Source organism: Rhyacophila brunnea, unplaced genomic scaffold (assembly GCF_057557595.1).
Source record: "Rhyacophila brunnea isolate RB1 unplaced genomic scaffold, BYU_Rbru_1.0 scaffold_8, whole genome shotgun sequence".
Classification (NCBI taxonomy): Eukaryota; Metazoa; Arthropoda; class Insecta; order Trichoptera; family Rhyacophilidae; genus Rhyacophila; species Rhyacophila brunnea.
The window spans coordinates 6,405,363-6,432,234 of record NW_028233350.1 but is presented as its reverse complement, the minus strand read 5'-3'; the positions used below and the strand labels follow the sequence as shown (position 1 = coordinate 6,432,234).

The following is a 26,872-nucleotide window of genomic DNA, read 5'->3' as shown; positions in this document are numbered from 1 at the left end:
GCGTCTTGTAAATTCACTTGCAATTTAAATACATATTCGTGTTTGATCCAGAGTTAATAATTAATGGGTTGGATCATTAGCTAACCACCGTTATAAGTAAAAAAAACATTGAGATAACATTAACTTTATAGAGATGCATATACGTACCCCACTTAAGGAATAGGAATTTACCATGTGTCGTAATAGGTATAGGTACATTCATGTCGCCCACATCCTGAAACGGGCCCCCAGGCTAGAATATTTGGCGGATCCCCTACCTATCGTTAAGGTTAAAGGCAATGTGACGCAAAATAAGAATTTTCCAAATGGTATTCGAGGTACAGTAATTATTATGGGTATTAATTAAGTGTAATTGTAGTGATTTTTTGTATTTTTGAAAATATCTACTTACTTGAATTATGGAGTTGTCGAGTATCGACATACAATAATCAAAAATTGTTTCGATAACCATATATTTCAAAATGTTAATATTTTTAAGTAGACTTTTTGGTACTGTTCGGTTAAAGCGGATACAGCGGAAAACGCATTTTGAAAATAGCCGATAAACTGGATTATTTGTTAGGTTAACCTAACCAAACCTAACCTAACCCAACCTAAACTAACCCAAACTAACAAATAATCCAGTTTATCGGCTATTTTCAAAATGCGTTTTCCGCTGTATCCGCTTTCACCGAACAGTACCGACTTTTTTTACTATTAGAGCAAATTTTTAATGTGAGTTTATCTCACTTATCTGATCGACCCGCCACGCTGTGCCTCTCCTAAACCCAGGCTCCTAGGCAAGAGCCCTGTAAGCCCATCCTTGTGGGGGCCATGGGTACATTTCGAAATTCGATGTCAAGTTGCAATCGGAAAACATCAAGGAGCCAATGTCTTATGCGGACTACACAGTACACTAGTATATAGGTACACAGATATTGAAGACGTCATTAAAATCATTATTTTATTCTATACTAGTTCAACCTCTTTATATTTATATCATTTATGGCACTAAAACACTTGGTGTGTTTTGGCCTCTTTCAAAAATAGTCCACTATGCTAAAGGAGTCATACTTAATTAAAACTTCTTTAGCATAGTGGACTATGTGCGTGGGCGCGATACCCGAGAGATGCAGGTTCGATCCTGTGGGGTGTCTTACTTTTTTCAAAAAGATTTTTTCTATTGGTTATAATATACTTTCTCAGATGTAAGTGTCTTCAAAATTATGTATATTCATTAATTAGAATGTAAAATTCTTAAATCTTGAATAAATCGTTAAATCGAAAAATATTCGTTGAATAAAAAAAAAGTTATTAATTAATAATATTCTAATCGATCGAATAGACATATTAAGCAAATTGTCGTTAAATTAATCTAAAAACATTGACTATCTTTACAAAAATATATTGAATTTCGATTTTTGAAAATAAATATATAGGTATCTGCATTTAAGTATGCATAACATAACTATTTCTGTTTAACTTTAAAACTATCAGTTGGTAGGTACAAAGCCATGGTGAGATACCTATCAATTTTTGTAATATCTATGTAAGTAATTTTGATTTTAACATAAACATTTTATAAATTTGTGTAGTAATCGCATTCAGACGGTGTTATTTATTTTGGATTACCTTAACGTCAGAGTTATGTTGCCGATTGTATCGGCGTTCACCTCTTGTGAGAAACGCAATATTTTTAAGGGATAAAAATCTAATACCAATTTAATATCCGGCAATATTATTATCGTAGAATAACAATTTAGAGTTTTTATTTTTTACGAATGCAATATAGTATTGTTGTTAACGAAAGAGTGTTATATATTTGAAAGAAAATATTGCTAGAAATTATTTTCATAATAAATTATAGCCGGGGATGTGGAAGGACTTCGAAATAATTGCTTGACAGGTTTTGATTATCGACCGACCAAGATTGAAAAGAACTGGCCAAACCATGTTCATGTACCCCGAGCGTCCCCGAAGTCTCGCGGAACTATCCGAATCAATCCGAATTATGATCCGAATGCACGCAGCAACTCGACTATGGGAGGGGTGATGGTAATTTATTATGGCTTTTATTCAAATTTAGCGAACATTTGGACTGTAAATAGTATTGGAAAATATTCTACGATCAATTTTCTAATTATAAATGCAGGTTTTATTGCAAATAATGCATACGGAACAGGAAAAACAAACGAATTACGTGAGACAATGACACCGTAAAAATAAAGCTTGGCGTTAGTGGTTCCCCGCGAATCGATAGATGGCGCTCGCTCTATTGTTGTACGGTCAACGGTGTGCCTTCGCAACTCGCAACTAACAAAAATGGCGTGCGGTGATGTGAAAGGCGAGACGTTGTTTTAAATTTCTCTGTAAATAACATAAATTGTACGTTTTCAATTCTTATACGCGCGTTAAGTAATGACAAAAGTTTTACGTGAACTTATTACGCTATAGCCGAGTGTGAAGTGCCTGAATTTTTAGTTACCCGACTTGTTTTCGTCGAGCCGTTCCGAAGCGAGGGCAGCCTAGTTTATCGAGCCGAGGCCATATTTACGATGTTATCTGGCATATGAGCGTCATCCTGCCGGAGTTACCGACGTCGCAGATTCAATGTACAGACTGACAAATATATTTATGTAGGTATTCTTTCACTTCGACTGCGATTAACCGCGTATTCATTTTTTAACCCTGCGTTTGTTTGGAGCGGGTCAAGTGCCAAGACTGCCGAAGTGGACGCCAGTCGCAGAGAGCCAGGCGGGGATTAGCATTTTTGATGAAAAAAAAAACTTTTATTTCATTACTTCGTGTAACAATGGAGCGAAAACTTTCGTACATCTAATTTGGCCGATAATTATCGGCGGGTCTATCCGTGAGGTGTCGGTCGATGCATTAATCTGTCACGAAACTTGTTTAGGTATCCTTTTATTTTTCAAGTTTTTTTTTCATTTATACCTGGACCCGATGGGTCTATTAATTTTACCGAAAAGAATCTACGCGCGCCAGGATGAATGTACGCATTTTGTTTCCGGCGATTAAATCATTCGTATATTCATAATATCGCCTAGATTCCTAGATTAATCTATCGGCGGATCGCTTATCCTTATTGCGAAAATAATTCAAGTTTACGGAATCGTAGGCAAGGTTACCAAAAAACAATTTTTACACATGTGCAATGAAAAATAAACATGAATCACGGCTCTTCAGGGAAGGGATATCTATTTTATGTTCCCATTCATATTTTTATAATGATGTACCCGCGCTATGGGATGTTGATTTTCATATACCTACCTATGTCCTATAGTAATTTTCATCTCTATATTGTACGAAGTGCGTACGCGCTAGTATGTGTGAAAATACGTGTATGAAATTAATGTATTCCCCCGTATGTGTATGTGTGCGCATTATATTGTATGCGATGTATACAAATTGTGTATGTGTGTAATCGCGTATTCATGATGAATACAATTCACATTTCGGATCTCGGTAGGTATGTCCTTTAGCTCGCTGTCCATTCTCATTTATTTTCATCAAACCTGTGAACCGATTTCAAGGAAAATTTTACATAAACTTTATATTAATTATGGATATTAATTATCCAGAATATATACGTTTCCGTCGAATGTTAATAATTGATAAACGTCACCCGGAACATCACTGTTTGTTGTTAATAATGTGAACGCACCTTTATGATTGACGTAATTATAGTATGTAGTGGTGCGCCGTGTGGCTTGGTACACGTGCTCTCCTAATCTGTAATCTGTCACAACTGGACGAATGTCACTTTCCGATAAGTAACGTGAGTTTTCTTTTTTGCAGAACCGAATCGAGAGGGCCGGGATTCGGATGCCGTCTTCAATAGCGAAGAGTAACGACAGGTGAAGCGCAGAATATGAGATCGACGCCCGTCATCAAATAGAACGGTGCGACACGCGTCAATTCGATTATGGGATCGCCTAGAATCTAATCCCAGGAATCCGAGTCGAACTCCTCGAAGCGAACCGGGCGGGAATGGATCCGGCGGCGCCCTGGTCGGCGTACGCCTCGTACAACCGGCTGGCGGGCGTCCAGGCGGGAGCCGCCGGCGGTGACTTCCACCACCACCTGGCGGGAGGGGGGACGGGGCTCGCGGGGCACAACCCCGCGGGGAGCGTGCCCACCACCGCCGGGCAGCTGCTGCTCCAGGCCGCGCACACGTCGGCGTCGCTGTCGGGCCAGCTGGGCTCCTCGGCCGCCTCGCCCTTCAACCCCGGCCCCTTCCTGTCGCCGCCGCCCGTGGGGTACGACGCCGTCTTCTCGCCGCTCTTCCATCACGCCAATCCGAAGCCCGCGCATTACAGCTCGGCCATCAACGCGCAGCACCGCCAGGCCATAGCGCAGGTGCAAGCCGCCGCCTCCAAGCAGGCCGCTGAGTCAGAACTGAGCAGCCTCCGCGAGAGCTATCACTCTCACCAGCAGACTCTGCAGGCTGCCGCGCAGAACTCCGCCTTCTTCGACCAGGCCCCTGCGCCCGCGGGCGGCGCTTCGGGCCTAGCCTGGCAGGGGAACAGCCAGCTGCCCAGCCCCTTTGGAATCCTGCCGCACGAGAGCGTGGTGCCGTCGTCGCCCGGGCCCGCCGCCGCCAAGTCCTCGTCGACGGCCGTCTACGACAACTTCAACGCGCACTTTGCCGCCGCCCAGACTCTCAACAACCACCTCAGCTCGCAGCTGGTCGCCAACGCCGGTAAGGCCGCGCGGTCCGCCTCGCCGCAGGTGGCGCCGCCCGTCAAGCCCGTGGCCTCGCAGGCCTCCGCACCCGCGCCCGCCTTCTTCCAGACTCCCGCGACCTTCGGCGGACCCTCCGAAAACGTCTCCAGCTATAGCAACGCCAAATCGGGACAGATATCCACCCAGCAGGACTACGCCGGCGGAAGTAAGTCATTCTCGAGTACGGGAAACGGTTCATCATTGCACCTCGACCAGCGGTCCTGCATCGTATCTGCTCCCTCCTCAGTCCCCGACAAAGACTACCGTTCTCCCTCTGCCCCCCGGAGGCCCCCGGCCACCACTTATGCTCCTCGGGTCCCCGACAAGGGACGTCCTGCTGATTTCGCTCCTCCCCCGTCCAAGGTCGCGCCCGCAGCTCATGTTCAGACCAAGGCTCAGTCCAAGGTCTACCCCGAGCCGGGGCCAGCACCTCCCGAGCAGAGGCGGGCTGCTGACCCTTCTCGTGACAGCGCGCACTCGCAGTCTTCCCCCATTAGCTATTCTATCATGGACGCCCCCGGCAGGCTCCACTACTCAGGTAGTAACAGCTCGTCCAAGGCATCTCCCGGGGGTGCTCCCGCCGCTCAGTACTCTGTCAGTCAGCAGCAGAACTCTTCTTACAGGCATTATCAGCCCGGTAACGGTGTTGAGGCCGATTACATCTCTAGAAGCAAAGGTGTCACGAACGGTGATGCAGGCTACTCGAGTGGCGGCTCTCAGAACGGCCCCGACTGCGGTGTGGTTGTCCCACGCCGCCCGAGCCCCCTCCAGGCCCACTCCCAGGCCTCGCCCCTTGGTCATGCGCCCAGCCCCGCCTATCCCATGTACAACAGCCCCATGAACTCTATAGCGTCTCCCCAGCAACAGCACTCTGAGGTGCCACCCAATCAGGCGTCCTACAAGCCGGCTAACCCCCCGGCGCCACGGTCCCCCCTGGATGCCACCGCGTCAGGCCCATCCTCCCAGACGGGTCAGGTGGCATACCCCTCTGTCATAACGCGGGCCCTGGGCGCCGATAAGGCATACGGTGAAAGCGGGTTTGACCGCCCACAAAGCCAGGGCCGGAGCCGTCCACAGTCCCAAAACTGTTGGGATGGTGACAGGCAGCGTACCCAAGCGGCTGGGAAGTATTCTGCCTCTACCGACGACGGTTATGGTGGTGGTCCTGACGGTGATAATTCTCCGCAGTCGCACGTCACCCCACAGCGAGCGCCCTCCCTCGCTGTTCCCGACAAACAAGGTTATTTTGACTCCGGTCAGGTGGTCTCTCGTGACCTGTCCAGTTGCCGAGGCGATCCCATGAGTATTGTCAAAAATCTGCAATCCCTGCAGCAGCAGAGCTGCCAGATGCAGCCCGATTCGCAAAAGCTTTCAGTTAGAGAGCCTGTTCCTGCCATTTCCGTCCCTGCCTCTGCCAAGAACGCTGTTCGCAGAAAGAGCAGTGACAGGCAAGCCACGGGCCACTCGGCCAATCTCAACGATCTGGCCGGGGCGGCCATGGCAGAATATTTCACGACCAGGATACCACCCCCCGCTCATAGTTCTGCAGCCGGCCAGCAGCAGCAGAACGGGACATACTTCGACTTTGAGAGGTGGAACCTGCCACCGCCTCCTCCCAAAATGTTCCCCGGTGGGCCAGCTTTCGGCTCACAGCCCGCTTTGACAGGAAATTTCGCCAACCAGCACCAGGGGCTGATGGCGGCCCACCCCCATTCGCATGCCGCCCTTTCCTACTTCCCCCCTTTCCACTTGGCCCCCCACCCGGCCGACTTCCAGTCCTCTGTCGAGCTGACCCCGTTGACCTCGTACGGCGATTCGACTCCCGGCGACTCCTCGTCGTCCTTTTCCGCTCCGGAGTCGCGCGATGGTGAACAGCCCAAGGTAGTCGTGCCCAATATAGAAGAAGAACTTGGTTTCCTTGCAGAGCAACGGGCAAACTCCGCCGCACAGCCCCCACCTGCAGCGCCCCCGCAACAGTCTCCGGCCGCGCGTGACGTCTCCAAGATGCCTGACAAAAAGACCGCTGCCGCTCCGGGCGCCGGTTCCGGCTTCATGGCCTCATACCTCAAGTTTCTGCAGGGGGAGCGTGATACCTCCCCGCCCCCGGCCACACGAGGCGGGCGCAAGGCCACCTGGTCACGGTCCGGTGCCGCCGGCGCCAAGCCCTTCAACGCTCCCAACGACCATGGCAAAGGTGATCGCAACTCGCCTGCGCACAACTCTAATGGGGCTACGGGGCTCCCGCCCGGTGCCCCAGGAGTGCCGAGCCCTGCGGGCGTTGTCGACTCGCCGGGGGCCGCGGGGGCCATGATATCCCCCGCGGCCCCCAAGCCCGTCGACCCCCACGACGACCCGAGGTTTTTCCCGGGCGCCAAAGACCGCAAGCGAAAGTCTGACGGGAGCGAGGAGGGCTACGACGGCGCGGACGACGAGGCCAGGCGACTCGGTAAGCCCGTGCTCAACGTGCCTTCAGCGCCCCTCAACGAGAAGGGCAAGAAGGGGCGGGGAGGCGCCAAACCACAGGGGGGAGCGGGGCCGCCCACAGCTGCTCCACCCAAAAAGGCCCGGGGCGGTGCTCAGCTTCCCCCTCCGCCTGCACAGGCGCAACCCCAGCAGCAGTACTATTACCAGCAGCCGGACGAAGGTGCGTTCCACTTCTTAGACTTACACTTTAGAAACCGGCCGCGGTGGTGAAGCGCCAGAGCCCCGCAGCCGCTCGTATGACGGGAGCGAGCCAGTAGGCCGCACGTCTCTTTTCCCACGGTTTCCGTAACGGTCGCGAATCTCTCGACTCTCGTCATACCGGCTCGCGAAGGGGTCAAGGGGTGCTACCGATGACTAATTGCAGTATTCTGAGCCAACGCCGCTCCTTCCGTCGGCCCGCTGGCCCGCGTGGCGGCGGGTCTCCTCTCGGTTAGTGCGTAGGTGCAAATCCAAACTGTTGATATTATTAATCATTATTTTACTGTGTAGCTTTCGAATATATTTTTTTTATTTTAAATCGCATAATGAAACTATCATAAGATACATATTTTTCCGTCGTCGTCCCGAGGAGGCTTCGTCTCGAACGCGAGCGTTACGATTTTACGATTAAACGGATCGATGAATATTTTGGAAATACTGTTATTCTGTTCACGCACGATCCTCGATATTTATGTAAATACTTTTGTAATATAGATGAAATCAGGAAATAAACTCAAAGTATATTACCATAACTGTGTCAGCTGCTTTACTGAAGCCGTGTCCCCGGTAGCACCCCTCACTTCGCCCCGCGTAGGAATATCGATGTGTACATCGGCACGATTCGCCCGCGCGCCGCCTCTCGTTTTCGTCGCTGACCCGTGTCACCTGCGTTTTACTCTCCAAACGGATCGCGTCGAAAGGGCGGGTCGACGCCCGTGGCCAGTTGTGCGGTGTACACATTCAGGGCGGCCACGTGCCGCTCTGGAAATTCCTCTCCTGTCCGCTTCCCCGCCGTCCCGAGAGCCCTCTTTATTTATTTTTTTTACACTTTTACACGCCTCTTCTGTTCGATTTCAAAACACACCCCTCCTCTCGGAGAGAGATGGCCCGCGGCGAGGACGCGGCCGCGGGCCCATGAAAAATATTTTTCCAAAAACACTATGAATTATCAGTAGCGTTACTTTGAATATCGATGTTGGACCGGAGTACAGAGTAGTTTTGAGTCGGTAGTGTGATGTTGTTGCCTTGTAAAGCCTTCGACTCGTCGATGCTGCCTCAGAGGCGAGAGCAGTCCGTTCGGCGCGCCAAACAGACCTTCTACGAGGCCCTGCAGCCGGCTCACCGAGCCGTCCACCCGAATGATCAGGAGGAGCCGCAGGACTTTGTCGATTCTGACTCGGACCCCGCCTGGACACCCCAGGACAAGGTAATAAATACCAACACCCGAAGGAAATGGTTTACTTTTATCGGTCAGTCGGCCGAGCCATTTGTTTTCTCAGAATACATCAATCATAAATGAAACAATGTAATGGAGCACAATGCGCAATGCGCCTCAGCCTTTTTGACATGGATACTTGCCTTATAAGCGCTGCTCTCCTATGGGACAAGGTTATCGTTATTTTTACTATAATCAGTCATCACACCATATTGAGGATACATTTTAATTTTCAACAGAAAGTTATCAGCCCAAATACCTGGCATATAATTATGAATCATGACGCGTATCATAATCTAGTCTCAAGTGGATGCGGCAATTGTTGATTGTGGAATGATAGGATTATTAAATGCAATACTGATGATGCACGGGAGACAATTCAATCTTATACTGCACATACTTTTCTTTCATGCGTCACAAGGCGGTAACTGCAGCAAAATTATAGACGTTATAAAATAAAAAATATATGGTGTAAGATATCTAAAACAAAAATTTTACCACACAATAGCAGGTCAAATTTGGGTTATTTCCACCATCATGAGACAAAATTCTAACATGATCCGAATGTTTGGGGTACAAATTGAATGGCTAACAACCGATCATCTTAGGAGAGTCTGCTTTACATACCTTCAAACTGGGTTCATACGCTTAATCTTGGAGTGAAAATGGTGTTTTAACAAATGGACTCAAAATACTGACTTGCAGTAAATTACAAATAATTATGGGTTTGAATGAATGAGGTTTACTATTCTTCAATCATAAAAAACTACAGGAAAAATATTACATTTTTTTACGATCCAATAATGCCTCAAAATAGACCACCGTTATTATTGTCTTGTTCCTAACTAATGAATTAATGATTCCACGGGAATCCTAAAAACCTTTGCTATCTTCAGTGCACTTCCAGCAGTCCTTTTCTATTGTTTTAACTGCTAGTTAGCTTTTGCTGTCAGCTGCCATGAATCAATACAAAAGTCTCATCGGGTTGGGATAAAATATCACCAAACAATGCGCTGAAATGTCCACTTCTTTAATCAACAATAATTGTAGCACCCATCTTGCTCATAACCTTTTCATAAAGAATATTATATTGTGCACTCGTTCAATTTCCGGCTATCTCACGTAGATGCACTCGATGGTTTTCCATTACATTACAATACCACAATTTTTTTCAAAGATTTTGAACGTTTGAACTTCGCATCTCATTGAAATTCTGACAGAAGTCGTTTGAAGATTAGATTTGCAGTGATGTCACTTTAAGAATTATGGTGCCCTCTCATAGGAATTTCAAACTACCCTACTGTGTATATCTTTATATTTATTTAACAATTTCCGATCCTGCGGGTTGGTCTGCACAGAGTAAAAGTTTTGTATTAACAGATATACGAGACACTTGCTCAACCGATTAGGTCCATACTCCGACCTCAAACACACTGAAAAAACAATATGTTTAGTTGCCAGATTCAGCCATAGTGTGCGTCTAGTATATAATAATATAGCAATCTTTCAACTGGTTTTTTTTTTACCAGCAATCGATTTAAATTAGTTAAAATAATTTAGTCTTAACGAAACAGAAATTGTGAAACTATAAGCAATAAGATTCTTGAAGTGCAAGGTGGGACAATGAAGTAACGAGAAAATCTCTATAAATACTGGCGATTTTTCAGTATCCAACACATGTGTCAAACGTTCATTCACACCACTAACTCAGTCCCCGTTTTGTATCCTAAGTATATTCATTGGCCAATCACAAGGCCAATTATATTCAGGCCGTGACACTGAATTGCGAATGATGAACGACGGTATTGCTAGTTATTGATTATCTTCGAATGCAATACGGTGACCTTTCGTTCAATATGTAACAGTCATTGTTTTCTACAGACAGTTTACCATATTGCATTCAAAGTATGAACAATAACTAGTGCTGCAGTCAAAGTTTATGGTTTCGCATTACGGCCTGATTATATTGGCTTCGGGCCAATCAGCATATTATGGCAGTAGCGAAGGGCGGAGGTAGGCTAAGTTCCGCCATTAATAGTGCATTAAACTTTGTTAAGTCTTAAACTAAATAATTATGTGCACACTTTTTTTATTTGTACTTATTTGTTTTCGTTGGATTAAGAATACATAACACACATATTGTTGATTCATTTTTAAAATTCATTAAATCATTGGACGCTAAAGACGCACCTAGCGCGTAACGATAAGGTGGCTATTTGATATAATTAGCATGCTATGTAAATGTGGTAATTAAAAAGTAATTATCTAGTCAGTAGATAAAATCTAGTTAATAGATAAAGAAATATTCTATCTACAAAATATCTAAAGTTATGTGTGATTTAATTGCATACTTTTGGATATTTTATAGATAGATGAGTATTTTTTACTATTATGGCTTGGTTTTCGCAGGGTTTAATTGAATTTTAAAAACTAACTAACACCATCTGTAAATTGTAGTCTTATTTCAATGACAAAGCTTAGTGTGCAATATTTATGGGGAATATTAATAGTCTACCTCCACCCTTTGCCACTGTATTATGGTGAACCATAATAGAACCTCCACTTTATTTCGGCGTGTTAATATGGCACGATCTTTGGCAATGGATTGTCTGATGATGGAATTAAAGCAACTTTTAACACCGGCTGACACCATGGCTACGAGTTAAAAACTAGTTTTTAGAATAATTTTTATCGAAACGGTAAGTATATAGAAGAACCCTAGTAGGATATAAATATTCACTGCAATCCTTTTAGACAGCAATTTATTTAGGTTTGGATTATCACTATTTATTGACTATAATTTGTTTTGATTAACTAATTCTAGTAATCTAGTTCTATTCTAATAAAAAACCTTGCATCAGTTGAAAAAGTAATTCTGAGTTTAAATGTGTTCGAAGTGGAAGATTTTTCACAGCTGTTACAGTTCCACAGTAATTTCATACCTAAAAATTAAAACAATAATATGCTTGCAAATTGTGTTATGTGTGGTCGTAAAAAGATACTCTGACCCTCTGAAATCATGTTTGGTAATAAATTGTAATCATGAATTTCTTATATGAAATGACTTATTAATTTCATAATACTATAACATCATATTTCATCATGTAGTGCGAACGGTAAAGATACGAATTCAGATATTTGGTGTGAAGCTCAAAACGATTGTATTTTCTTCTACATAAAAAATTCAATCAGTCACAATGATTTAAGGTGTTAAAATAATGCGGGGGACAGTTATAACGCGATAATATTAATGTTCAAAACACATGAATGGTATCGTCTTACTATATATTTTTTTTTATATTGTCATGCGGCTTGCGTTGCCGTAAGTAAATTAACAAATATGGTGTTGGAGATGGCATATGGCCGTCACTGGCCATGAAGAAAGATTGTGAAAAGAAAGATAATTGTAAAAAACTTTATTATAGAATACCAATATTGCAAAAGATTATAAGCATAATTTATTTTGGCAGATCTTGTTACATATTGTATAATTGAACATCAGTTTCATCCACCTTCGCAATATTTATATAATATTTCACAAGCATGGATCCATATGGAAGAATGTGATACAGTCGTCCCTCATTAATTTTCTTTCTCCTCGTCGCATTAGCGTCCTCGAACACCTTATCAGAGACCATTCATTTCTTAAATTTCAATTCACGATTTACCGTTTAATTCCGGTCAAATATGCACTTCATTTTTGAGCTCACAGCTTCAGTAGTCACAGCCTGCAATCGGCTCAATGTAAGTCACGCATATTATTGATTGGGATTGTAGGTCAAACCTCTTTAAAGCTGACATTTTCCATTTATTATTAATTGACATCGAATGTCAAGGGATGCCTCTGTATATCTGATTGATTTTCATTTACTGTCGAACAATAACTTGTCTACGTGTTAAAACTATGAACTAACAATCCCCTCCGGTGCAGATAATCACACTTCCGTTTTCAAATAAGGAACGCCCCCAAATTTATCATTTCAATTTACGCTTCAGTGGTGTATTTGGATTTGTCAATTTACGTAATTTGAAGCTTTTTATAATAAAAATATGTCTAGGAGTGATGTTAGAATTATTTTTAGTAAACTTTTGATTTATTGTGAAGAAAAAGAGTATTATCTAGAAGGAGAGTCAATACATTATTTAAACACGCCTCTACCACGCATTGCTGACATGATGTATGCACATACAGTGACTTCCTGTTATCGCCAATTTCTTGTTGTCGGACAATAATCATTTGAATGCAATGTCTAACGGCTGCCGTCAAATAGTGTTCAAATAAAGCGAGTATAAAAAACACATGATTACCGCTTCTATTTCGAAGCAAACTTTAATTATTACTTATTACTTTAATTTTATTACTATTTATTAGAAATATAGTCTGTCTCTTTCATATGTCTCAAAAATTTTTTGCACTTCAAGTTTCTACATAATACATACAAACAATTATCACTTAAAAATATCTTTTTACTTATACTGTAAGACTGATTATTGCAAATCGATTAAGGAGTAGGTATGCAGTAGTTTTATGGGGCATTAATGAATATATTGACATCTTATGATGGTATCAGGTCTTCAGCAGATCGGCCTCGTGAGAATGTGATAGGGAAAGGCGGTAAGTATCTAAAACTTAAACGGTCAAAAAGTATGTTACATTGGTTCATTGTTGATTGAGTATTCAGTTTTCAAATTTAAGCACAAGAAGTCTTTTTAACTTATATTATTTTTGCAGTTTAGTGGTTTAATTTGATGTAGATTTTGTTGTGGTGAATGGTATAGCAGTGCATAGATAATTTTGTAGATTTTGAAGAATGACTGTTTTCTATACAATGCATCCTTTCATAGAAGCATCTTTTTTATTTTATCTGATGATTTTTTTTTATGTTGTCAATATCGAAGAGCTGCATTGTAATTATTTTGAATTGTAAATTCACTAGTTTAATATAATTTTTAGTATGATTGGAAGTATCCAGTGCTTCTGGAATAATAAATGAAACTAAAAACATTAATTTTATAACACAATTTTACTATGAATGCAATATTATACTTGTGTGTGATTGAAACGTTTTTAATAAAATATTCAGTTGTTAACCGTTAATTTCCGGGAAGAAAGAATATTCTTATCCTTCTAGGTGGGCGCGCTTGCTTACGAGCGACAAGAGTTCAGAAGAGATTGTAATACAGGGCACACGATCCACCGTATTTTATAGTTACTTATATTCCATGTGTGCCCGCTCTTGATCCAGCTAGTAAAAACTAGATTAATTTCATATGAATTTAGCTTTGTCGTTTCTGGGGTAGTTTCTTGTCACTCAATGTGATTGCAACTCTGTACGCTTATCGTAAAATTGAGGGACATCAATTAAATATTGAAAATGAATATTGTTTCTTCTTTCCGGCGTACGAAGGTATCTATAATGACTGCTTTACGATAGCGCCTATTAACACTAGTATGTTATTGCATTTAAAAAATATTTCCTGTATTTGCTTCATAATAATTTCAATAATTCAATGACAACTTTTTAATGCGGTCACGATATTGTGTCAGTGGCGAAGGGTGCAGGTAGGCTGTTAAGATTCGCCATAAATATTGCACATTAAACTTTGTCAGTCTTTGAAAACACTACTGCCACATTGCACGCTACGTGCTTAGTTATAAATTCAGTTGACATTTGGGAGCGCTCAAGTCAACAACGATGTCACTCTCAAAACTAACCAGAAAGCTACTTCTCACAGAGAATTTAAGTTTAAAATTTCGAAAGTCTCAAATTCAAATTTGTTGGTTGCATAATGTCAATTCATCTAGAAGTACTCTTGGAGAGTTTCAACTTCTCTACAAAGAATTTTAGAAATACGATGAAAAGTTTTTTAGTTATTTGAGGATGAACCAGGAAACATTTGACTTATTGTTGGGCATTTTTGTATAATTTGTTGGATGGGTTCCACAAAGGCTCTCTTTTATAAACCGCTCCTATTAAAACTTCCTCCATCTTGCAAAATCACTAGTTGACACAATAAAATTAAGCAACACGTCTGTTTGCTGGGAGACTCACAAGGTGACTATTAATCACGTAGCGAGGAACGAAGCGTGCAGTGTGGCCATTGCGATAGTATAGTGTACGTCCGTTCGCTAGGATATGTCACGTAGCTCGTAGCGTAGCACTAAGCACCGAGCGAGGCACCTACCTGTGTGGCCTTAGCCTGATGGCTTGGTTTTGCAGGACTTAATTAAATTTAAAAAACTAACCATTACCGTCTGTAAATTGTACTCTTATTTCAATGAAAACAAATACGTATGACTGACAATGTTTAGTGTGCACTATTAATGGCGGATCTTAACAGTCTACCTCCATCGTTTGCCACTGTGATATGTCCTATATGTCTTTCAAATTACTTATTTATGTATTACATTTTATTCTATTTTCTTTCATGCTTGCTTTGCATGTAGTAGATAGATTATCTTCGTACCTAGATGTTATTTTTATTATCTGTAAGGTCTGAGTTAACATTATAAATGTCCAAACTTTAAATACTGCATTTTTAAGACAACCGCTTATCGGTACCATAGTTTATTTTGGCTCGACGAGCATTTATAAGGATAATTCACAGATATATTGGCGAGTAGTGTTTGTTTTAAGATCTATTTTGTTTTGTAAACCAAATGGAATGCTTCTGTTTCCGTAGATTTTCTGTAATCTCTGAACATAGTCATAGTCCTTCGCTAATTGTGGTTTGTAGAAAATGTGGAGAAATCTTGAAAATCATGTTCGATCCTAATAAGATTATATGGGCCTCCGCAGAGTGGAGGTTGTATTGATAGATTTTTGTTTTGACGTGAAATGGATGTTGGCCACTCGCTCAGTCTATTAAGTCCATATACGCTGCGTCCAAAAACAACATGTGAATTTTTTGTCAGACACGGGATTTGAACCGGGGACCTGCGACAGTATAAGCCGGCACGTTACCGCTCAGTACAAAATGCAAAAAAAAAATATTTTCACAGAATCAGTTTATTAGGCAGAAATTTATTAATGATTTTATTTCTGTGACACATTAATTTCATTCATTCATTTGAAAGATTATTTTAATTCATAAATTTGAACTAATTTTTGAAGCCATATTTTGGAAGATTAAACATATTTACAATCACTTATTTAACTCTTTCTGACTTCATCAATCAGTGCCGACTTAATTATGGATATGGATATGACAGGGCTGTGATGCTCCATCTGCATTCGAGAATAACATCTCTTACTTCAAATCAAACTGTGACTCTGGGGTAGACTATAATATAAATTTAAAAAGATGCCCAATTATAAATTTATTTTCTATTTCTAAAACCTATGTGGTTGGAAGAAATGTTTGTCAATTTGTGATCGTAAATCACTTCTCTGACTCCACAGCCTGCGGAGAAGGTTCTCCGACAAGTGCATAAACTTTGGACCCGATGGTTTGGGTAAATTGAGAAAGACGATTATTTTAGTCAAGTCGAAAAACTAAATTGTCCCATTTGAACATACATAATTTATTTGAAAACACCTGAGATATATTACACACACAACGGGACTGGAACCTGCTGTGTGTTCGATAAAGAATGTTATACTCTCGAATATCGTGAAGTATTTATTGAGGTTTTGTATAATTTGAAATGAAATATTAAAATATATCACTTAAATAATAACTGAATGGCAAATAATATCAATAAGAGAATTTAATTTTTTGTCTAGGCTGAAAAGGTTGCATACCTTTTTGAAATGTAAGAGGAAGCATATCGAACCGATGAATAGCGAAGGATTATTTTTATTTCAACTCGTTGGTCGCTTAATGAGTATCTATATAGAGATAATTATTTCTGTAATGTCGTGCATGCGAGTAGTTCAGTCCGAGTCCTTTGCAGTGCTCATTTTGTCCATGAAGGATTAGCGGAAGTCTTCCAGGTGCGCAATCTCGTCGGAGGGGTCAGGACGTCACGTTACCTTCGAACGCGACGATTAACGCAGACCTCTAACAGATAGTAAAAATTCACCTAGGATTGCCGTTGGGTCTGCCCCGATATCTATTGAAGTATTAATTTAGGAGAAGGAGGAGTCCGGCGGCGGCAGGAGCAGGAAGTTGAAAGGCGTGCGGGTGCGGCCGGCGCCAGCCCGCAGCCGGACCGCTAGCAACATCCTCTCCGGTACGCCCTTCTTCACACACTTCTCACTCGCTTCCTCGCATCATCCATGATAATCGTGTGATTGGAAAAATATTCAATGTCAACTCATGCCCATTCGACAGTTTGTACTCGTAATATTTTGCCCGGAAGTGACTATCGTTTTACGATATCGATCTTCATTTTGTGTCCCCCCTTTTCAATCTCCGTCGCCCATCTCCTTTCCGCCCTCATAATGTGACGTATCTCATAGTTTACCTCAAAGATTCCTCATTTTTCAATGATAAGCACATTATAATATTTATTCACAAATATTAATTGAAACAGTACATTTGTGCTGTATTTAAAATTTGCCTAATTGTATTTCGCATAGCCGCGGTGAGCGATCATTCGTCTCGCGCTGTCGGCGCGTCGGGTTTCTCATTCGTATTAACTGTGTGTTTTTTTTTACCGATCCGTGATTATGTAAAATAGCTGCCGCTCACGGCGCCGGAATAGATTACGCGGATTACTCATCGGAGGAGGAGACGAATGCCGCCAAAAAGATGGGCCTCCAGAGGACGCTCCAGCACTCGCTGCCCCTCTCACAGCAGACGCTCCCCGCCCGCCCCGCCGAGGAGATGCCCTATCAGGTGCCGTATCCCTCTCGTTGAGTCGTCGTCTGTTCAAGTATCTTTGTCTTGCTCCCTCGCTTTGCTCATCTCGCTCTATATCATTTCAGTCAGGAGAGTTCGTGGCCATCAAATCGGAACTGACGGAAGCTTGGCCCGCCATTTGGAGGGTGGACGGAAAAGCGCTCTTGCAAAAATATGAACCTTTTGATCAGAACGGAAAAGTGTTATATCGAAATATATCCACGGTGAGTGTGTTCATTATCTCTTTGGACAATTTTGTTATGTTTATCGAGAAGCTCAGGCGGCCTTTTATTCTAATTGTGTGGCTTTTCAACCGCTTAAAAAATTGCCGGCGGTCGTCATAGAGCAACCAAATTTGGAGGACATGTTGATTCTGCCTGTTAATGCAATCTATTAGAATTTAAATGTTGCTTCGTTTGGCATTAGCTGTTCAAAACTGTTTTTTTCATTTTCATAAAGCTGTGTTATTTTCCGATTCACTTGTAGTCCAGTCAATCTGTACTTTATGGTTGCAAAAGGTCGGATAGAAGATTAGTTTTTTTTATTTGTATATATGGTAATGAGTGACAAGAAAACGAATTTTGCCAATTCAAATGACTTCGGCACAACTTTTGGCGGGCAAAAAACCGCAAAATTTTGGGTGTTTTTTTGGTTTTTCGCTTATATCTCAAAAACGGTTGGTCGTAGAAAAATATTGTTTTACACAGAATTAAAGCTTATTAAATTTCCTAAAAATATTTATATAACACGTTTTTTTTTATCTTTAACCGTTTATGAGATATTTGCTGTTGAAAACACGCGTTTTAGTAAAAATCAAACTTTAATGAGAAGAATTACTAATCTAAACTTAAGATCTTACAAATAAAGTATATTCATAGTTTTAGTAATGATTGCAAAACAAATGTTAATATGTACAGAATAATAATATTCACCAAACATCTTAATTTTTTAACCATTTCTGCCGCTTTGGTGAGGTGGAGTAGGCAAAGGTTGTACGTCGTCAAAGTCTTGCAATGCAGCTCCCACGTCAGGATCATTATCCTACAAAATTATATATATTCCATTAATTTGAAAAGAATGGAGAGATATTATATATATATATATATATATATATTAATTTCATATCATCCATTACCTGTTCATTACTGGGAAGTTCTGCGTGAGTATAAAAGTCATCTTCTTCAGCGTCCTCTTCCTCCAATCCAGAAATATCTGCTACATTTTCACAATTTACTCCACTGTAGTTCTTGCAAATTGACGAACAGTTCATCCCTGATTTTCGACAGGTACATGCTTTACTGCACCCCTTCTTGCATGCACAAGAAAGTACTTTCAGTATTTTTTCAGGCGCTGGATCTTTAATGATCTCCACGGGTATTAGGCCATTGCTGGTTCGCTGCCACCGCCAATCTTCTGGTTTTTTAACATTGCCAAGCCAAGTTTGTATTTGGTAGTAGGATCTCAGCGAATGGTGTCGCGCTGCGTCTCGAGTTGGTGGTAGTCTTGATAGATTAAATTTAATTTGTTTGGCCGATTTCATGAATAGCCGATAACGCAGTGTCCAGTGTTTCCTCAGGTCTACAGGCATCACTGTACAACCTCATAAGTACCTGTTCTCCTGCTACAGCTATTTCATCAGTGATGGCGTCTGGATTGTTGAATACTGTGACCACTTCCTTCAACTGAATATTCTTCTCCAAAATACCACACAATTTAATCTTTCCATGGCCAAATAGAGAGGATGTTGTATCACACCCACTGAACGCGTGTGTGAAAAGAATGGTACGTTCGTCATATTTAAACGATTTTGACGAGAACAACACATCTGGTTTACTTCCCTTTCCAGGTTTTCGAAAGAATAAGTTGTCCAAGAATTGTCCTCTTGCCGACATCAGTACAAGAAGATCAATATCTTCACCTATTATTACTACGCTTTTAAATTCATTTGCTTTTGAAATGGCAGTAGTTACAATTAAAACATCGTCATCCTCTTCTGCCTGGTTCACTTTTATGCCAACCCGTGAGAAATGTGTTTTAAGTAGTGTTATCAAGCGATTTTTATTACTTCCGTTGCTCAAAAAAAGTTCCTGGTCCACCTGATTGACAGTGTTTCATTGAAATATAATTTCAGGGCATGGTTTTAAATTTATACGGCGTAATCTTTCTATAAACTTTGTCCCACTGGTTGCAGCATTGGATGGATATCCGTCAAATACAATTTCAATTTGTAACTTATAATGTTTTGTCAAATAATCCGAATACATCTTCGCAATGTCATCAAAGCATGAATTTCGGGGCCAAACTACTTTATGAAGGAGATGTCCTCCGTCAACCACAATAAACTGATTGTTAATGTTGGTGCTGTGAGTCTCAATACTGGTGAGAGTAGAAAATAGAATGTGGCCCTTTCTACCACTCCCACTAACCCTCCCCCCACCCCCACGCACCATCTGGAACATTGCGCCCACTGACAATAAAGTCTAGTTTGTAAACCCAAACTAATCTACTAACTAAACTAACCCCAAATATTTTTTTTAATAGGTAACTAATCTTTTATTATTATATAATTAGGTACCCTAATAATTTCAATTCTTAATAATTTTAATATTACTGACCATATTTTGAATCAAAAAGATATTCTTAAACCAATGAAAGGTAATTTTAGGATAATTTTAAATAACAATAACAAAATATTTAATATCAATAGCATATTAACTGAAAAAACCCAGCGAAATTAATGGACTTTATCTAACTAGTCACTCCATTACCTGTGGCCCAAATTCCATGAATGTAATAAACCCACCATTACCTACCCAACCTATTTATTAAATGTAAAAATAAAATAATAATATTGAAATATAAGGTAATAAACTTTGTTTTTCGTCTCCTGAACATTTCACATATTGTCGCTTTGGACAATATAATCCTAGAGCGACGATATACTGTTTTCAACAGCAAGTATCTCATAAACGGTCAGAGATAGAAAAAAACGTTGTATATAAACATTTTAGGAAATCTAATAAGCTGTAATTTTGTATATAACAATATTTTTGCTACGACCAACCGTTTTTGAGATATAACCAAAAAAACACCCAAAATTTTGCGGTTTTTTGCCCGCCAAAAGTTGTGCCGAAGTCATCCGAATTGGCAAAACTCGTTTTCTTGTCACTCATTACCATATATACAAATAGAAAAAAAAATCTTCTACCCGACCTTTTGCAACCATAACGTATTTTTCAGTCTAATTTGACTGGACTATTGATTTAGAATACTAAATTTCAGTTTCTTCTTTTCTCTTATGAAATGTCGATATCTACCAAAAAAGCATTTTTTGCTAAAACACTTGGAGTTGAAAATGTCCCTCTGAGGCGGACGAAACCGGTCCTAATCTATTGATTAAAAGTGGAATAAGTACTAAATCCATCCCCCTTGATATAAAATTAAAGAAAAAATAAATCTTTACAGTCGCATAAACAGATGAATGTCAGTTGTCTTTATATACTCCGTGCTGCTGGCCGTTAGCGAAGGTTAGAGATGCAAGTGTATTATTTAGGAAGACTTGGAATTTTTATTACCTCTAAACAGTTTGAATTATGATGATCTCAATAGTGATATTAATTATAGTTGCTAATAAGTGATATGACTTTGTCCCACGTAAAGTGAGACATGTGGTAGTTGTCTCGTTAATGTTTGAAAGTCAGCGTAAAGTCGGACAACTACAATTCTGCCATTATAAAGAATGTCATAATTCGTAAATAAACTATGAATAGTAGTTATAATACTCACCGAATTTCAGGTGTCTAGTAGAGGTGGGAAAACTGGTCGATTTTGGACTTGGTATCGAAACTTGTTCCAAAATACGTACTAGTATTTGAAATATCGGCTTTAATAGAATCGTTAAAAATACATCGGCTTTTCGAAAAGTCCCATTTTCGAGACAGGTACAGCTGTGGCGCTAGTCACTCCTGTTTCAGTAGAAAATACTGAATCATTAAAAGCACTGGTTTCATTTATTTGTAAAGTATTTTCATGTACAGGTGGAGCTACATTTTGCCTGCGCTTGCACTGTAAATGTTTCTTCAAATTTGACATTGACTTATATGAAATTTTTATTTTACAAATATTACATATGGCATAATTTGTATCTATTTCTTTGAAATGATTCCACACGAAACTTGACCTTTTAGTAGCCATTTTTACACATTGTTTATTATGTATAATATAATTATTATCCATTTATACAATCACGCATAAAATTTGAATTCAGTTTATATTTATAAGTTCCAATTATAACACTAAAAAATCAAGAAACTCGATGTGACAAAACCAGATAAATGCGTAGTCAGTTGCGTTATCAGAACTCGAATACTAGTACCTATTCGGGTACTTGAGACTGACGTCAACTCGATGTAAGTCTCATACTCAACTGAAACTAAAACTAATAACTAAAACTAACTCCATAGTATTACTATAAAACGAACATGTTACCATTTCTGTCCTTCACTATACCAACTTTACAACTGGGGAGAAAGGGAGAGAAATGACAGTTGAGTATATCACGGCTAGACATACGTGTATTATGTTATCTCGCTCGCGCGCATTTAATGTCAATAGCATTGAAAGTCTACCAACAGTACCAACTAGCGAGTCGTGGCGATGATATCATCGAATGCGTTCAAACTCAAACTTCTAATACGTTTCAAGTTTATTGGGCCACACGTACTGAGTAAGTAGTACATGCCAAGACTTGAGTACGCAAACTGGTGACAGTATTTCTAACTCACCTCTAGTGTCTAGTAATAAAAATATAGAAGTTCTAAGATTTTTTAAATATATCAAAACATTATTTTTTGACCTTTGTAAATAATTTTGTGAATTATTCCTGTAACATGTTGAAAGTCTCGGGGTCAATAATTATTATCTGCCAGGTAAAACATAATTATATATAGATATACAGTCGAACTTGATTATTACGATCATGGAAATAGCGAGATCTCGGATGTAATGAGGAAACATTCGTTGACATTTTAGTTTATGATTTTCTCCATACATTTATTCATTTTTATAACGAGCTACTTCTCGGGTATACCGAGCAAAACTGTTAATGTGTCGATCGTTTAAAAACAACATTTTCGACCCTAAGCAATAAAATCCGAACGGGAAGTTAACTAGACCGATGACGCCGGGATTGGATTACATTTATGACACCAGTTAAGAGTCTAAGTACCTAATTGGTGTTTTCGCCGACAACATTGAAAAAATATCCACGCATAATATGTTTGAAATTGCATGTAAAAATTCAAGCTATGTGAAATCGGTAGGAGATATCTTCCAGCCACGGCTAAGTCTAATGGTACGTTTACATCTGACACTTATACCGTTATACTTATTTTATGTGTCTGACATAAAATTTCACTTACTGTTTACACCTGCATGGATCTGACATAAAATTCTGGTATACTTCTCGTTGAAATAAAGTCTCGACACTTTATTCAATGGCAACATTGGAATAAATATATGCGGTGTTTACATATGATATTGTAATTTATTCGGACACTTATTTTGTATACTTCTCAAAAACGTTATGTCAGTTGTCAATATGGGAATGTTAAAAAAGAAAGCAGCGAGTGTTATTATTTTAAGTCTTTTGGCAACAAAAAGGAGGAAAAAATGGTCTAGATGGGTGCGGGAATGGATTCAGCGACGAGAAGAACTAGGTGCCTTCCGTTTAATGTCAGAGTTTAAAATCGAAGATCCAACTCAATTTGTGAACTTTAGTTTGCAAGATTGGACCTTTTGCCAAAAAACAAGACACACAATTTAGAAATGCCATAAGTGTAGAAGAACGATTAACAGTAACATTGCTATATCTAGCACTTGATCGTCATTGCATATTCAATATAATATTATCGTACCTAATACGAGTGCAGGTGTGGGCCAAAATGAATTAGGTAATACCATTTGAAGCGCATTTTTCTTCACAGAGTGCATCAGAATTAATCGTATGTGCCGAGAACAAGCGATATTTTATTTTCGAACAAAATCCATAGAACACGGCACATCCGATTTATTTCTCATTGTCTATGATTTTTGACAGATCGCTACAGTACATTTATTAACGTAAACGTTGGGCATACATGCATGGTGTACCTATGATAATTGATTGTCCATTGTTTTAGAAATATACATATGCAATTCACTAGGTACTTGTCAAACTACGAATAATGTGTCAGGTACTTGACATAAAAGTAGACGGTGGTCCAACTTCGGTGATATATCGCTCCAAGTTCGAACTTGTCGAATACGCGGTGTTTACATTTGCGTATATAAGTAGATTGAATAAGTGGCAGGTGAGAGTCGACACACGCAAAATAAGTGGCAGATACAAATATACTTACTGTTTACACTTAAGTGAATATGGTGTCATACATAAATATGACGATATTAGTGTCAAATGTAAACGTACCATAAGACTTCATTACAATAAACAACTTTTGTAGTTTATGAATGCATGCTTTTTTCGGGGATTTTTAGGATGGTTTTCAGATTTTTTATGTTCTGTGCTTAAATAGAACGTGGCGTGAAAAATGTTATATAATGATATAATGAGTAATGCTTATAACGAGCAAATTCAGTCGGTCCCATCTTCCTCGTAATAACCAAGTTCGACTATATTATATAATATGTTGTGTTCATTATTAAAATTCTATTAGAGCGAGCACTAATATTATGACACTTTTAGTATGCGGCATGGAATCCAGAGAATAAGAAATTATACAGCCAAGTGACGGTGCGGGTGAGGGCGCAGACTCACTTGGAGACCATAGTGGAGCTGATGAGGAACGAGGTCCTCATGGATGACAACGAGTTCATGGAAAAACGCATGCAGGACACCATCCTCTACCAGGACAACTTCGAGGTCTATATTCAGACCCTCATATCTCACGCGCTCGATCCCAACTTCCTTACGGAGATATTTCAAGAACAAGGCGAGTGCTTCTTCAAATTTATACTTTTTGCAAAGATTCAGCGGCTTCAATATATCATTTTTCATCAAGAGCAGTTTCCCATGGAGGATTCATGTATCTGATACCGGTGTGACAGATAACGAGTTTACATTGAAAGCGTCTTTCACACGGCAATACGCACGATACAGAGTCGTGATACATAATCCGAGTATTGCACATTGGCTACCGGGCTGTATCCAGTATCTGGGCGGCTGACCAAACACTGCAGGGAATAACGCTATTCACACTGGAGATACGATAGAGAGAACGTCCAGTATAATTTTATGAATAGTGGGACAAGATTGTACCTGCAGTTAATTTATAAAATAAATTTTTAAAGTACATAGTATAAAAATAAAACTGATTCTTTTGATAAATTAATATCTCAATGTCAACGAATGTCTTGCTTCACAGGTCATGCCCTTCATAATGTTATTGTACTGTGCACATGTTCATTAGTTCTTCAAATATTGTATGCGGTGTTTGAAAATAATTGGTACAACTTATCGCGCTTTTACTTAACGGCCCACATGCTCAGTGTAGGTCAAAATGGAGATTTTATGCTATTTTCAGAACATAACCCTGGACATTCCTTAAACGTTGTAAATAATCTATTTATATAATTTTGAAGCCTTATTATCCTTTATATTAATTTTAAACAGTTGATGACTGCACAAAGTATTTTTATTACATAAAATAGTATTCTTTTAAACCTCTCGCTCTAATGTTTTAGAATATAGTCATATTTCAGTATATCCATGTGCAGTGGTGTTAAGATTTTTTATATTTATTATAAATGCTTTTAAAAATTAATAAACATAAAAAATCTTAACACCACTGCACATGGATGTACTGATATATGACTATATTCTGAAACATTAGATCGAGAGGTTTAAAAGAATACTATTTTATGTAATAAAAATACGGCTCAATTTACCGAGAGTACACCGCAGAGAAACGTCAGATTTTTTTAGTCAATACTTGAAAGCATCTAAGCGACACTTTTTGAGCATAGACAATCATGGAAAAATTGATATTATATGGCTAAATCGCTATTATAAGCGTAAGTACAAATATAAAAATCTTTTACAATGAATAAAATTCAAACATTTTCAATTACCTAATAAAATTCGCCGTTTTCAAAAATCAGTATAGCATATTAGAGTTCGCCAATGCATTTCATAAAATTTAAATAATTATAAAGTAACCTTTGACACAAAGACACTCGTGCTTACCCCTTCATATAAAAACGCTCTAAATAGGTAGGTAGGTATGCGAAAATAAGGAACATATTTCTAAATAACGTTATAGATAACAATATTTTTTATATAAAATTTTGCTGTGTTAACTAAACCATATTGTTATTATTTCAGATAATTCAGACTCAAATTTAATCAATAAAATAAGAAATACGAGTGACAATGGTTTGAATGGCTTTTATTTACTTTTTGATTAGTGATTGTTTTTATAAGATAATAATATATATCCATAGTCAGTATTCCGTATTAATTATATTCATTTAATTAAATGTATAATAAATAAAACAGGCTCCAGTTTATGAGCCCCATGAAAACATTTCGCTTCCACAAACAAATGGCCCGGTCAAATAGCCTCGATAAAATGGCTCACACTTATTGAAATTAAACGTCACTGGTTTTCATTAAAATGCCACTTTTCCTACTTAAAACTTGCCTTTCGGCATAATATACCTATCATAAAAAAATATTCATGAAGCGTGTTATCTTTCATATTATTAAATATACCAAACTAACCTCGTAATTTTTTTTTAATCTTAATTTTCTCGGTTATGCGTTCGACCTAGGGGTAGACTACAACTTCATATATTATAACTACTATCTTATTACTTGTCTTGAAGGTCGACGAAAAAACTTTGGAATATGTAAATAAGTGTCTTATGAAACGTATCTGCATTGCAACCGCGTTTATCGTCGGCTTTCGTGGATGACATTAATTATTACTGTTTCAAAATTAGCCATTTACAAGGTTGACAAAGACGTAGCTTAATTTAAAAAGAAAAAAAAGCCAAAATATAACCAACGCTCGAAAGAAATAGGAACTTGTATATTTCATTACGCTTCGTAATGTAAGGCATAACCGAGAAAATTAAGATTTAAAAAAATTACAGGGTTAGTTTGGTATATTTAATATGAAAGATAACACGCTTCATGAATATTTATGATAGGTATATTATGCCGAAACGTAAATCTTAAGTAGGAAAAGTGGCATTTAAATGAAAATCAGTGACATTTAATTTCAATAAGTGTGAGCCGTTTTATCGAGGTTTTATTGGCCGGGCCATTTGTTTGTGGAAGCGAAATGTTTTCGTGGGACTCATAAACTGGAGCCTGTTTTATTTATTATACGTTTAATTAAATGAATACGGATACGGAATACTGACTATGGATATATATTACAATCTTATAAGAACAATCACTAA

At 39.5% G+C, this 26,872-nt stretch overlaps 1 protein-coding gene across 2 annotated transcripts in view; it reads left to right on the top strand.

Moving 5' to 3' along the window:
* Nucleotides 1-2,275: 2,275 nt before the first annotated feature.
* LOC147063865 (uncharacterized) overlaps nt 2,276-26,872 on the top strand; it is a 32,721-nt gene continuing 8,124 nt past the window's right edge. Inside the window, exons 1-7 of one of the 2 annotated variants that reach the window (XM_085959152.1) lie at nt 2,276-2,615; nt 3,796-7,366; nt 8,439-8,611; nt 16,697-16,796; nt 17,247-17,404; nt 17,494-17,631; nt 24,150-24,396. In XM_085959152.1, coding sequence (XP_085815278.1) covers nt 3,988-7,366; nt 8,439-8,611; nt 16,697-16,796; nt 17,247-17,404; nt 17,494-17,631; nt 24,150-24,396 — 4,195 coding nt within the window. In that variant the 5' untranslated portion in view covers nt 2,276-2,615; nt 3,796-3,987. The remainder of the gene's footprint in view (nt 2,616-3,795; nt 7,367-8,438; nt 8,612-16,696; nt 16,797-17,246; nt 17,405-17,493; nt 17,632-24,149; nt 24,397-26,872) is intronic. The other variant, XM_085959153.1, reaches the window with a different exon arrangement.